Here is a 14,811-nt window from a genome sequence, read left to right as displayed (position 1 = left end):
ATAATAAGAACACATATATTTTTATCTTCATTTTCCCTAAGGAGGTGTTTAGGGCCCCCTTAAATGTGAGGAAATGTTTATTTTGTTGCTTTAGAAGAATGATTCTATTGTCCAAGGGAGAAAGAAATAGGAACAAACAGGTCTAAGGAGAAAGAAACAGGAATGTGCTTTGTGAAAAAAATAAAGATTAACAGGAACCACTAAAGGTCTGTAAGTGCTATCTGGTCCTAGTACTATGTTACTGCACATAGTCCTTGCGCCTGCATATATAAGAGTTAGATGTGTGATTTATTATGACTAGCCCATGAAATTATTTTCTTTTAAATTAACAACAGTAAGGTCAACCACAGCCTGTAGCTGTTTTGTAGTTATCATTTTATATTTTTCACAGCTCTATTGTGAATGCTGCTAAAAGACAGTGTAGCAAGTGTGTGTTTTTAGATTGACCCCTTGAATGCATTTAATTTCTTGAGAGTGAAAACCTTTGCCACCAGGACCAAGAAGAATTAACCAGTGGTTAAACTCATTTAAAAACACAAGCAAGCATTTCAACGTATTTGCTCAGCCCTTTTCTGAATATTTTATATACTTCTAGAAAAAGGAAAATGAAGAAATAGGAGTGATTTGTGTCTAGAATACGAAGTTATTTTCAAACTCCTTTCCAATGAAATGAAGATTCATTTCGTGGATTTACCAAACTGTAAGGAGGTTGTAATTTCAAATCATTCACAGCTTTATTGATGGAAATTTCGAAGAAAACTTGGACACAGACTTCACTATAACTTTCTTTGTTAATAAGAAATGCCAAGAGTGAAATTTATGTTGAAATTCAAACATTTTTGAATGCCACTCCTAAATGATGAATTATTTGTTACTAGATTTCTGATTTATACAAAACTTTATTATAATAAGCCTTATGTTTTAGTTTGCATTGTGTAGTGTTTTAATATGTCTCTTAGGTTCAAAAGAGGCAATAGCTGAACATATAGATGTCAGATTTTTATCTGATAAATCTGGTTTTATCAGGTATTTATGTGGTAAACATTAAGATACTAGCAATGAGTTTATTACTCAAAATGTGCTTTCAATCTGAAATCTCATCCCTGAAGTTGTATTTTGAAGTAATGTTTATTACATATCTCTTGAAAAAGTCTTGAGCTGGAATCAGTAAAGGCGAGCTTGTCAGCAGCTGATTAGTCCTTTATATATGACTCATCCAACACTCAGAAAAACCCCTTGGAATAGAGAGGTTCTCTTTATGATATTTAGCTATATGGCAGTGGAAAGGGGAGGTTTGAATTTTTGATTTTCCAGCTTATGGGTCATATTTGACCAACTGCTTTCACTAGAAGACATGCCACTTTGTTGAGCTATTTAGGAATCAAAAAGACTGTCTTAATTTAAAACAAGGACGCTTTGTTTTAGTTGGTGACTGCCTTGTGAAATTTTTCAGTTCTCAGCGGGTTAACCAGGGAACAGGGGCAGAGTCATAATTGGCCTATTTAGAGTATTTTGCATGTGAATAGTGTGTTAGTGAAGCATCCCTAAGTCTGTTGTGAGTGACATGGTGATTAGAATTTAGATTAGGGAAAACACATTCTGTACTTTATCAAGGACAGTAATTAGTTCAGTCAGTAAAAGTTGATTACAAGTAACGATAAAGTTAGATTTTTAGTACTTAATTTTAAAATTTCTTTATTAAACAGTAAATTTGTTCTTAATATAAATGGTACTATCTACTCTTGTTTTATTGCATATCAGAATAATTAAAAGAACAATGTGCTCAATGCAGAGTATAATCAGACGATTTATATATTATGGGTAAGTTTTTAGAAAATGTAATATTATATATAATATTTCTGATGTCATCATTTTTAAAAGTTTAATGATTGTCACACTGATAGGTTATTGTGGAAGTTTTCTAGTGTTCAGGTAAATGTTCAATCTGTGGGATGTGTCTTAGCTTCCGATAGACCTCAAGAGAGCATTCTGAAGTCCTTTGTGGCTGTTAGCGTGGAATATCTGCTATTTCTGTAATTTTGAGAGTTAGTGTGAGGATTTGAATTTCCTCTTGTTTCAGTTGGCATTTTCTCTTCTGTGGGTGCTATGACAGTTCGTGGAGAATCATGATATGCAGTACAGAGAGGCAGGGTTCTCAGTCGAGTTCATAGGCTACACTCACTCCCAGTGCGTGCAGCCGGGGGAAGTTGTGTGCATTCACAAAATGAGATTCTTCTTGTTAAGGAAGGGGATGAATAGTTCCCAGATAAGAGCCTAAGTCTAGAGAAAGGAAACATTAGTCTTATATAAATGCCATTTGTTTTGTGAAATTAAAACGTGAGTCATCTTAAAAAACTTAAAAAAAATATTGTTTAAAGGGAATCATCTACTTTCCTTCTAAAAGTAAAGAATTAAAAATTCACAAACTTTGTGATAGCTTCTTAGACTGCCTTTCTTTTGAGTTTTTGTTTTGTTTTAACTGTCTCAGCTTAGCAGATGCCATTTGCTTTATTGCATTGGTTTAAGTGCTAACAATCAGTTGGGAGGTGGTGAAAGTAAAAAATTAACCTTATATGTTTGTTTTCCCTTTTTAACCTTTTAGCAGAGTCTCCTTGGAGGTGACATGGATATGGGCAACCCAGGAACCCTTTCGCCCACCAAACCTGGTTCCCAGTACTATCAGTATTCTAGCAATAATCCCCGAAGGAGGCCTCTTCACAGTAGTGCCATGGGTAAGGTATTCCTTTGTTTGAATGCCTGAGGGATGATTATGCCTTTTTCTTTTTTTCTTTCTTTCTTTAAAATATCGCCCCCTCATCCTACCTCGCACCCCCAAAAAACCATAAAATTTGGCTCAGTTGTCATCCTGGAGACTTCACCCCAGTACACTGAGTAGGTATGTTAACAACGTATGGTAGCAGAACTTTTTTGGTGTCTGCTTATTTCTAGTTTTCTCTTGGCTGCACCCATAAGGAAGCTTTTAAAAGATCAAAGTAGCAAAAAGTTAAATGTCTTCATTTTTAAGAACAAGGCAGCATTTGATTTCTGCTAGTATCAGATGTGATCATGGTAACTACAGTTTGCTAAGGTAATGATTTAAGGAAATGTATTATCATCTAGAATTCTTTGTGGTTTAATCTATCTTAGTTAGGAAAATGGGCATTTGGGAGCTGACAGCATCTTCATTTTCTTTCAGAGGTACAGACAAAGAAAGTTCGAAAAGTTCCTCCAGGTTTGCCATCTTCAGTAAGTACTGCTTGTTTCTGCTTTGTATATTGCTTATTTTGTTCTGTTTTGTATCGATGGGAAGGAGATAGAAGTAAATGAGTTTCCATGCGCCCAGAGCAGCACGTTTATCTAGAAGGTGGATGAGGTAGAAATGACCTGCACATCCAGCCACCTGACCCACATTGGAGTGATTAATTTCCCCTCCTGGAAGACTGGGTGGTTATGTTGATATTCAGCAGGTTAAGCTCTAAAGAGAGCCTTGAAAAGGTGCCTGAAGTTTGAGGAGTTTTACCTGTACAGGGCTTTCAAGAGAATGAGTATTAGTTTCATGTGTTGGTTAAATTCTTTGTCAGTATTATGATGATTTATGGATTTGCATGCGAAAGGAGATTTGTGGAGAGGATTTAGGAAAAATTTACATGGGTTTCAGCCCAGAGTGCAGGAAGAATGTCTCTATTTTCTGGAGAGGTTGCTGAATAAAGGCTGCAAAGGTAGCTGCATCAGTAGCCATTTGTGTCTTTACTACCAGGTGAGAACTAGAAGAAGTCAGCTGTAACCAAGAGCATTCTGGGTCTTTTTAATAGCTGGAGCTCTATGCAGAAGTTGCTAATATCCCCCACCCGCCCTCAGGTCCCCAGCACAGCAAAAGCTGGTTGTAATCACAACTTAATACATGATATCATATTTTGAATTCTTACATTCCTAGAGAATTGTATTTAATTTTGTTTAGGACTAGTCCATTTCTGGTAATTTTCTCCTTACATAAAATGAAAACATAGTTTCCTCTCTTCTTTCTCTGTTTCTTTATCCTTCCTCTTTTTTTCATTCTTCCTTCCTGTTATATAAAGTTTTGATTTAATTCTGTAGAATACTAGTATTCTTTGAAAAGAATGCTAATGAACTTTATTATGTTTTTATACTTTAATATAAAATCATATTTAGATTTCTTAAAGTATATTACCAATCAATGCTTGCATATTAGTTTCATTTCCTTTTTGATGTATTAGAAGAATAATAGGTTTTGCAAATGTGCTAAGATTAGATTAACCCAAACACCTGTGTATTTGACTTGATTTCAGTTCAGCTCATCCGAACAATTATTAAATGAATGTATCAGAATAAGTCTTATCAGGAAAAAGAGTAAATTTTGTGTGCTGATTATCATAGAGTTGGTGATGTTGAAGAAGCATCACAAAATTATTCATAAATATAGAAAAATATTGTGTAAATAAGATTGCCAATGGTGTATAAAGTAGTCACTTTCAACTATCAATACATCACTTAAAATTGTACTCAGTTGTTTATTCTTTGAATTTCTATGTTGTATTGAAATTGGCTGATATGCCCAAAGGATTTTATCGCATATTTTAAGCTTGAAGTCAGGGGTGGATTTAATGTTGATGAAACTTTAGCTTTTAATAGGTTTTATGACAACTTCAAATGATATAGTCGTAACAGCTGTTTACATTTTAAACATGCCTGAACTTAATATGGACAATATTAAATGCATTTAGTGGACCTTTGAATGTTCTGAAACAATGGAATAACTATCCTATAAAAGCCATAAAAAACTTAAAGCTATCCTACCTTCTTGATGCCTCGTATTAAAATTAACTTGTTTTATCCAGTGCTAAGATTAGGTAGAAATCTAGACAGTTTCTAAGGAGTGCATTGGTGTGGCATCGGATGACATGTATATGCTTAATCATTGTCAACAGCAATTTTCATAATTCGTTGTAAATTTTTAAGTATTTCCCTATAGCTAACTGGCCCCTTTAGAAAATTTTACTGGTGCAGTGTTTTCTTTGCTGTTAAGACAATTTAGGTGTTGCTGCTAGGTTGTGATACGTTCAGAAATATAAAAATATTTTACCTTTCTTTCCCAATAAACAAAACTTGGGAATTAGGAATTTAGTTTTATTCCATTTAATTTTTGGTTTTCATTGGTCAGTTTAGGATTTACTCTTCTTAGGAGTTTTATCTTGACTAAATGTTTTCATGGTCCTTATGAAACATTTTGATGAATAGCCTTTTTTTCTGAAATATGAGGAAGAAAATACAATTAAAAATGAAATTTTTATCCCTATTTTTTGAGCAAGAAGAACATGTTTAGGTAATTTTATAATTTAATCATCCATTTACTCATTACCTAAAAAAACTCAGCTCTATTTTCATGGCAATTTAACTTAGTTTATGTAAGCTTTGTTGTAAATATCTATTGCTTATTACTTACAGCAAGATCCACATGGCTTACCACCACACAAAATATTTATTTTAACTTGATTCCAAAAAAGGTCTGCAGTAGACACAGTCAGACCTTTCCCCCAGCAGATCTGTATTTCTATATTTTTAGACCTCTACCATGCTTTTTTTTTAAAGCTCAGATAAAATTATGACTATTTGATAAGAGATACTTCTTAAATTTGTTTCAGTATGTATGAGTATTTGTATAACAGATACTAAAAGATTAGAGATAATAAAAGATTTCCTTTGGAGTGATTATGACTACATAAAGACACTTATATGTTTTCTTTGATACATATTTACCATGACAAATAGTAATATATCTGTCACAATCTGTTGTGGCAACTCACTTTCCCCCCCATTTTGAAATGGGCCCTCTCTTTCCCTTATGATAAAAGGAAGAAAACTTAAACGGTGACACTGCATCATCAGGTATTATTTGTGACATGCCTGTGGTGCAGAGACTGGACTTCTGTTCCCATTAGGCTTGCTCTTCCTCCCAGGCTATCAGGAGAGAGAGGGGATTGCCTGGCCCTGTTTTGAAAACACTGCAGCATCTGTGGGAGAGAGAAAACATAGGCCTGGCCCGACATCATGCCATGGATCTGGCAAGATCCACGAATGTGTGTTTGTACTGTGTGCTGCATCTAGAGACTTTACATCACTGTGGAAGGATGACACGATGATGGGATAACAGTAGACCCACCAGGCAGGGTCTACAGGACAAGCACAGTGTGTAGGGGGGAAGACTGTCCCTCTAGTGCACATAGACCAGTACTTGCTAGGGAGATTATTTTTTTTAAAGGAAAGCCTGTGTGAAAGACAGCTATCTAATTGCCCACGACAGCTCTGCTTATTACCGCAGTACATTTTTATCTTTTCAGTTCATATTTTAGTATGTTGCTCTTTTTAGTCACGTCCCAATTTCTCGTAGCCCTCATTTTTTGCGAAGACCTTAGTAATAAAGTGTTGTCTTTGTTGATGTCAGAATTTATTTTGCATGTCTAAGCTCTTGAATCTACATGAGAACATCTTGTTTTGCTAGATTTCTACATTTTGGTTTTCCGTTTCAAACCATATTTCATCTTAAACTCAATATTTTGCAACTTTACTGCTCATTTCAACAAATTTGTTTTATATAGCCTAATAATCATACACATTGAATCATGAATTCGTACAGAGAAAAAAGGACTATAGTAAATTAAAGTTTTGGAAAAAAAGGATTCATGATTCTTGAAAGAAATTAACATGAAAGTACTAAAATCTAGAAAGTAGCAAAAAATTTTACATTGTGCTGTTTTAAGATACTTTCATCAAACACACAAACAAAACAAAGGCATTACTTTTGGAAACTTTATTCTGCCCATCAACATGTAAACCTGTAAAACCTCTGTCTTAGAATTTGAAGTATTTCAGAATTATATACATTTTATCAGAAACTGTTAACAACTACAAACTTTCTACTTCAAACTTTGGTGGAATTTGTCTCTACTTGTAATCTGATTTGAAACTTTAATGATGGTCTCACCATGACCCCAGCTGGAATCTCTTGAACATCAGATTTTTCTGGAAACAGAATGTTTTATGCTTAGAAATGGTTTATGATCTCTCATCTCTGGTGATCTTTCCTAAAACTGTACTTTTCAGTAAAGTCTTTTTTCTACGTTAAATTACAGAGGGGTTTTGTGTATGTTTTTTGTTTTAAAACTTAGGAAGACCTGGCAAACTTTAAGTGGTCAGAGATGATTTGGGACACATGGATGCTAAGATAAACAATTTCTACTATTATAAAGATTCTAAAATAAGATTTGGACACTTCAAGAATATTTGTGACATAAGTTAATCAATAGGTAGGTTTGAAAAATAAAAACAATGTGTATTAGATACTAGGTTCACCAATTTTCATAAGGAAAGAATTCTTAAATAAAATGAAATATTTAAGTCTGGATTAGAGTTTCCTTTACAGAAGTGATTATTAGGGGTATCAAGAAAAATGAGTAATGCTAATGGCCTTAAATGCCCTACGTATTTTGTGTTATATAAAAACTTTCATATTTGAAGATTTCAAACATGATATTGAATCCATATCTTGAGCTATTTAGGGAAAACCCCCTTTTTCCCAAGTGCTTGAAGAAATCACAAACAATTTAAAAGAGATACTGGTAAATTGTTTTTTCCTTATTAGCGGGCTGGAAATTATGTATGATTTTAAAAATCGGTACTGAACTCAGAAATATATAATTTCCTACATCACTTTTGAAACTGATCATAGGGAAATCAGAACAATGCTTTTTCATGTCAACAAATTTTAACAAGTAATAATACAATTTTCTTTAATATGAAAGTTTTATTGAAATACAATATCCATCACAAGGGAACTAAATAGCAGCCATCTGGGCTCTATCCTTTTTAGGAAAGTCTAGAAGTAGCTGATTGTGTGATAAGATGTAAAAAGAGGAAGCTCTTCAAGGTTCATCCCTGCAGATAGATACTTTGTGAAGAAGTATAACTGCAAGTGTTTAAAATATTAAGATAGCTCTTAGTATTCACTTTTAAACTTAGTGTACCCATTTTCTAATTAAAGATATTAGAATATAAGGTTTGGATATTAAAATTGTGCTTATTAATTAATGTTTAGGCAAGGAGGAGGTTAAGAGTGGCACAATTAAGTCATCTCAAATAGGACAAAACTATTCACACAATTTACACGGCATGTATAACATGACAATGGGCAACAGTGAAAGCTGAGAAAATATTCATGACAAAGAAAGTTTTTGTGTGTGTGCAGTTAATGCTGAATTTGCTAAAGACTTCTAGTTCAGCATGTGCGTTTTTTGTTTTGTTTTGTTTTGTTTTTTTCGTGAAAACCAATCTTCTCTATTGCACATTGAGGTTATGATTTTTATGAATTACTGGTATATGAAAAAATATAGGAGAATATTTTTATTTGTTTTCATTGGAGGCTCTTATTCCATTAAACATTTTTTAGAAAGCACACAAGACGCTTGCAAATACTCAACGTATATGCCATTAGGCATTCTAATATCCCAGAAGTTTGCTCAAGGATTTCTGAATTTCTGTTTGGAATTTTGGAATAATGAGCTCCTTCATCCACTGTCCTCCTCTTCTCTGCCTTGAAGCCCAATCCTGTGCCCTTTAAAAAAGAAGGCTTCTGGTGTGCATATTTTAGATAGAAAGAGAGAAGAAACATAAAGGAGAAGACAAGCACGAAAGTTAACTGTGGATGAAAGGTTTGTGTATTTTTGAGCTATTCCTGTTTTATCTTTACAAACTAAAACGTTATATGCCCCAAACACTCAAACGAAACACCACCAGTTCATTCCTTCCACAAGAAAGAGGCCTTCCTGGCCATCAGTGCCTCATTTTTCTACTCAGTGAGCTCTTCTGAGGAGTGGTGCCTGATGTATCTTCCTACTCCCCAATGAGTTTTTATTTTTAATCAAGTATTCAGAATACTATTTTGCATGCTAAGATTTATCAGGACTTTCATTACGATGTTAGCAGCTGGAATAATAGTATTTAGTGTAAAACTGGACTTGTTGAGAAAAGAGAAATACATTTCTGGGAACTGCTATTTTGAACTTTATCATTTTCACTGAAGAGTATATTTTGGTGTGAAGTTTTGGACTCGAGAGTGGTTTAAATTACTGAGAAATGTAGGAAACCACTGCAGGGCTGCTTTACCCAGAGAGAATTATAACAGGGCTTGCATGTATTTTGAAAATAAAACCTTTTTCTGTAGTATCCAGCTTAACTTTGAATTTATATTTACGAAATAATATAGATAAATGCCTTGATAATTTGGTTGAATACCATTTTTTAACTTGTAAAATTTAATTGATTGAAAGTTTTATTTGCTACATAGCAAAATGTTCTCCTTTTTTCCAGATCACTGACAATTTATGCATTTTCTATGTTTTATTGGTTTGGAATAATTCTAAAGGTTTTCATTGAAAGTAATGAACCAGGAATTGGAGGGCTGAATAAGATTCTCTTAGAAGATGTGGCAGTTATCCTAAAAGAATAAGGAGTCTCTTCGAGAATTGGCAAAGTTGTATTTTCTTAAGGCAAAATCCATACTTGGTCAGGCTGTTGACAGACACCTGCTTTGTCTTGGCTTTTGTTTGATTTTTTACATAAATTGCACTGAATTATTAAACTGAACATAAAATTGCATCTCAAAGCAATAGCACAGGATTTTCAGCCTTGATCAATTTCGACTATACCAGGATGTGTGTGTGCACGTGTGTGTGTGCACCCATGTGTATGAATGTGCTTCTTTTAAAGGAATAGGAGCTTTTATAAAATGTGATGCAAAACTTGTGGTTTTAAATACTTAATTATTTTTTTATCTGAAAACAGCAGCACGTGAGTCATTCTTTTTTAAGTTGCAGCTGCTGCATAGGTGTAAGGCTATTTGAGGAGTCTGATGCTTTACTTGAACATATACTCCCTCTTCAGAGAAGTTAAGGTAGTGCAGAAGTTTCTGCATTTTGTAAAATTTTAGGGTTGAAAATAAAGATGCTTTATGATTTGGTGAGATGGATAGATTTCACTTCTGAAAGAATGCTCAAGTTATATTTTGGAAGGAACATTTTAAGAATTCTACTTATGTGATTTAGTGACACCCACTGTTGTCTGACTTTGTCATCTGAGGAATTAATCATAAATAAGCCACTAGGGATGAAACTTGATATGTAAGTGCTTACTTCCAGAGTAATAAGAAGAGGAACTGTGTGTGTGTTAAATTTCACTAAATTTATTTTGATTATTCCATAGAGCAGGAAATAGGAACATTCTGTAGTGAAGCTCTCTTCATAGCAAACTGTAAAGAAAATTTCTCAGTGTATTGCCATATGTTAGCAGTGATTAAAGGGCATTTCCTTTGTGAAACATGGAGCCATATTAGAAAGACTTACATTTTCTCATAAAAATGACCTTTGCAAGTACATTTAATCATGAAAACTGGTATCATTCCTCACACACACATACAAAAAGTCACTGTTACCACTTGCTGTTACCATTAGGGATTTTAAGAAAATGCTACTTTGGAACAATTATTTTAATGACATCTGAGAAAGAATACCTAACTGTCTACAGGAGCCTCCTCCCTCCACAGCCCATATCATTCTAAATATGCCTCCTGAATTCTGCTTATAATAATATTGTAATGGCTTTCATTCTACCGATTGGCACAGTATATCATTATATCATTAGCTGCTGTGAGAAAGCAGTTTCAAGTAGGTGGCAGATTCTTAGCATTAATGTTTTCCAGTAACCCTGTTTGGAGAATTGGGTTGTTTCACAGGTGCTCAGGTATATTCACACAGTACAATAATATTTTCTGGCTTGCTTTCTATGAAACGAACTTGAAGTACAAAATAATTCAATAATAAGTGGAGTATAAAAACTGGGGCTCTAGCTTAAGAAAGTTTAATAACTCAAGACATTAAAGGATGAGAAAAACAATTGTCTAAGGAGGCAGCAGTGTTTAGGTCATTTTGTATTACTGCTAAAGCTGAGATTTATTAGGAGAATGTTTATGGCCTGATGATTTAGACTTGTTGAGTTAGTTTAAATTTTTTAACCATTTGGTCAAGTAGAAAAGCACTTTCTGTATCTATTGTACTATTTGAAAATATTGTTGTATAAAATAAATTTGAAATTCTGCCATTTAATACTCAGGCATATGATTCAGGAGTGAAATTGCATTGCAAGAACCTTGGGTTCCCTCATATAGTGTGTTAATATGAATTTTATTTTTAGAGATATATAAGACATTGCACATATAATCTGTGGCTTAATTGATAACGGCAAAGAAAACGGAATTAAACATATTTATTATGAACAGATATAGTTGGGATTACAAAATTCAAACTGTAGTCAGTAATTATTTTACAAATAAATGCTCTTTCATTTTCCCTTTAGTAAATATATCAGTAACTTCACCCGGTGTTGATATAAGTGAAACCCAACAGTAACAAGCTGGGAGTGCCCAGGTAGAAGGGGAAAAAAGCAGGTTCATTAATTCATTCATTCCTTTCTCCATTTATACTTATTCAAAGCGTATTTTTCATTGCAGCTAAAAACTAGACACACCATGTAACATGGAACATGTCTTTTTCTTCTGTGTATTCTTATTTAAATCGTGGAGCTTTACAACTAAGATTCTTCACGTTTAATGAAATTTGCAGTCTTGTGTCACTTGCATCACAATTTGTAGGAATAACCTTAGCATTTTAAAGAGTGTACCGTGTAGCCTTTTAAGAAAGTCATGCATTTGAAAAATAAAATAACCCACACAGTATAACACATGGACTTTTGTCCCTTAAGCTGATTGCCTTTACTCACTTGCTTGTCACCAACCTGAAGTGGGTGAGGGACATGTTTTAGATACATCTTGTTTGTCCTATAGAAGCCAGACTCACTGCTTTACTTTTGTGTATTACCCTGAAGTATGTTTCCAGTGAATGATTATAGTAGTAAAAGTGGTGTAGTAGGTTAGAAAAAACACTGCACTAGACATAAAAAGACCTTTCTAATTTAATGTCCGACAGCTTCTACTTACTCAGTGGCCTTGGTTAGCTCACAAACCTGTTTCTCTGTCTACAAAACAGGTATAAATAGTGTCTGCATTTATTATGATGGTGTCAATATACTAATAATAAACCTTTATCAAAGTACTTATTCCATGCCAGAGTAGTTACTCCATGTACTTACTCCATGTTCTGAGTGGTATACTATTAAATCATTTGCATCTATTAAGTCATTTATTCCTATAAAAATCCTATGAGATGGGTACTACTGTTTATTCAAGAGACTTAAAAATGAGACCCAGAGAGGTGAAGAAACATGTCTGCGGTCACACATAGTAAGTGGCAGAGCTGGGAGTGAGACCTAGGCAGTCTGTCTCTAAAGTTTCAGTGTTCTTAACCATAATGCTGTCTATGCTGCCTATAGCGTTTCAGACACTCTGTAGACCAAAAAGCTCTCTACAGCAAGGTCGTCGTTAACTTAGCAAGTATTTGACTATCTATAATACATTAATATTAAGAAGTTTCATTTCACTGTAGAATAATCATCAGTATCTCTATATAGTTATATCCTATAACTTCTGCCCAAGCAAATCAGTATGCCAGGCAGTCCAGGATAGCATTTGTGTAAACAAAGACAGTATAATGTAGTGGTTAGAGTATGAAATCTGATCAACTGGGTTTTTAGGGGGCTGTGTCACTTCCTAGCTACACACAGTTATTTGTAAAATAAGTACTCATTGGGGTTTTAATGCATTTATGTAATATCCTTGAATGTTACATTCTGTTGTTACACATAATAAAAAGCACTGTTATGCTGTTATCAGTAACAAGGTAACTACCTTTCTTTTGGCATTTGAGAAACAAATCTAACATGGCAGCCTACTTAGGAGTAGTTAGCAGTAGAATAGAAACTAAGACCAGGGTTTCAACTATGTGCAAAATAATTATAATTTTACCTAACAGAGGTCACTTGCTTTTTCTGAAATTATGTAATATTGCTTTTTTTTTTTTTTTTTTTTTGCGATGGGGTCTTGCTCTGTCACCCAGGCTGGAAGTGGTGCATAGTTCACTGCAGCCTCAAACTCCCAGGCTCAAGCGGTCCTCCCAACTCAGGCTCCTGAGTAGCTGGTACACAGGTTCACAACACCACACCCGGCTAATTTTTTTTTTTTTTTTTTGGTAGAGACAGGGTCTCCCTGTGTTGCATAGGCTCTGCAAACCCATCTCTATCAAACCAAGACACGTAGTCAGCCCTTTTAATCATTAGACATAGTGCTCTGCAAAGTTTATGTTGGAAATATTTTCTCTACTTTTTCTCTTTTGAACTGGTACATCAGCTACGATGCCTGGAGCTGCTTATAATGTGGTTCCCTTGGCCAATAATTTGTTTATGCCTAAATCAGCCTTGCCTCTAAGTGATAACGAGATACATGCTTTCTTTTGTTTTGTGTCAGTGGTATTCTATAATAGGCCGGGAACGGGTCTGCCTGAGTGATGCACGGCCTCTTGGTGGGGCTGGCTATAGTTTCCCCCACAAAACTGAAGGTTAGGCCTAAGGTATTAATTTTGCCTGGCAAGATGAAGACGTGTGGACTAGGAAGACCTGTATGGCAGTCTATTTATCTCATAAAGTAAACAGAGTTCAGTTTGTTTAGGACTGCTTAGGTAGATTTCTAACATTAAGCAGGAATATTTGTACAGATGTTTTAAGGTAAAGCCAAAGAATGGCTGGATTCTAGCCTTTGACACATTATAATGTATCTTTTCTCAGTGCCCCTGTTGAATTCACAAAAGAAAAGGTATTTTTGATCATCGGCTATGAGAAACTTAAAACTTTTTTTTTTTTTTTAATAAAGGCTGATTTAGTTAACTCTTCTTGCATTTAAAGAAAAAAACATCTGCTGAAAGTAGGGAGGGGAGGTGAGAGCGGAAGCATGGTCTCCACATTCCACAATGAATGTCTTTTCCCAGCCAATTTTAATTTGCAGAAAAACCAGGCATCGAGTTAGATTCCTCGGGAAAGGTCCGTGTTGGCTGGTAAGCCCTGAGCTTCTTCCGGGTACCCCACCACCCCCACCCCGAACAGGGACTGATGCTTCAGTTCACAGATAGTCTTTCTCTGGAAAGCAGATAGATCCGATTTAGCCACCCCTCATTTGTAGTCATTGCCACCTTGTGGATTACAAAGGATATTGGTTTTCATCAAACTTCCATTTCGATTTGGCTTTTTATGGCAAGTACACGTTGGCAGTGGATTGCCGTGTTCCTCACCAAAAGGATCCTGGTTTGTTCAGCAACACCTCACTTCTCCACTCACAGTTCATTTATGATTCTGATGAGAGTGTTTTTTCAGGAAACACACATTTCACTTTTTGACCTAGGAGCATCTGTTAGAATTTTTTTTAATACTACTTTGGCATTCTGAAAGTGTTAATGTCTTTCATATCTGTTTAATGCTATTTAGGGATATTTATGATCACCTCTTGGTTACTCAGGGTAAAGTGTGTCGCAATTTTTTTAAAACAGACAGGAAAGCATTCACATGAGGAAACAGATTGCTTTAAACATGTGCTTCCTGTGACAGTAAAAAGAACAAATTAGATTTAACACTGTGTAATGAATGCATAAATGTGTACATTTAAGCTTTTAAAAGCTTTATGTTCAGTTCTGGTCACAACAAAAATTGAGTCACCTGTAAAAATTAAAGATGCCTGGGGTACTCTCAGACTTTTGAAATGCCCAGCAGTTGCAGTCCTCGCCTGACGATGCCTCGTTGGAATTA

At 34.8% G+C, this 14,811-nt stretch overlaps 1 protein-coding gene across 11 annotated transcripts in view; it reads left to right on the top strand.

Annotated features, from left to right (window-relative positions):
- Positions 1-14,811, top strand: part of TCF4 (transcription factor 4) — a 416,095-nt gene that overhangs the window by 286,850 nt on the left and 114,434 nt on the right. For 8 of the 11 annotated variants that reach the window (XM_025365666.1, XM_025365669.1, XM_025365667.1 and 5 more), the window contains 2 exons: positions 2,603-2,732; positions 3,197-3,246. In XM_025365666.1, coding sequence (XP_025221451.1) covers positions 2,603-2,732; positions 3,197-3,246 — 180 coding nt within the window. The remainder of the gene's footprint in view (positions 1-2,602; positions 2,733-3,196; positions 3,247-14,811) is intronic. The other 3 variants (XM_025365673.1, XM_025365672.1, XM_025365676.1) reach the window with 1 other exon arrangement.

The sequence above is a fragment of the Theropithecus gelada genome, chromosome 18 (assembly GCF_003255815.1).
Source record: "Theropithecus gelada isolate Dixy chromosome 18, Tgel_1.0, whole genome shotgun sequence".
NCBI classification, from domain to species: domain Eukaryota; kingdom Metazoa; phylum Chordata; class Mammalia; order Primates; family Cercopithecidae; genus Theropithecus; species Theropithecus gelada.
Note: the sequence above shows the minus strand (reverse complement) of the source record. Positions and strands in the feature narration are given on the sequence as shown.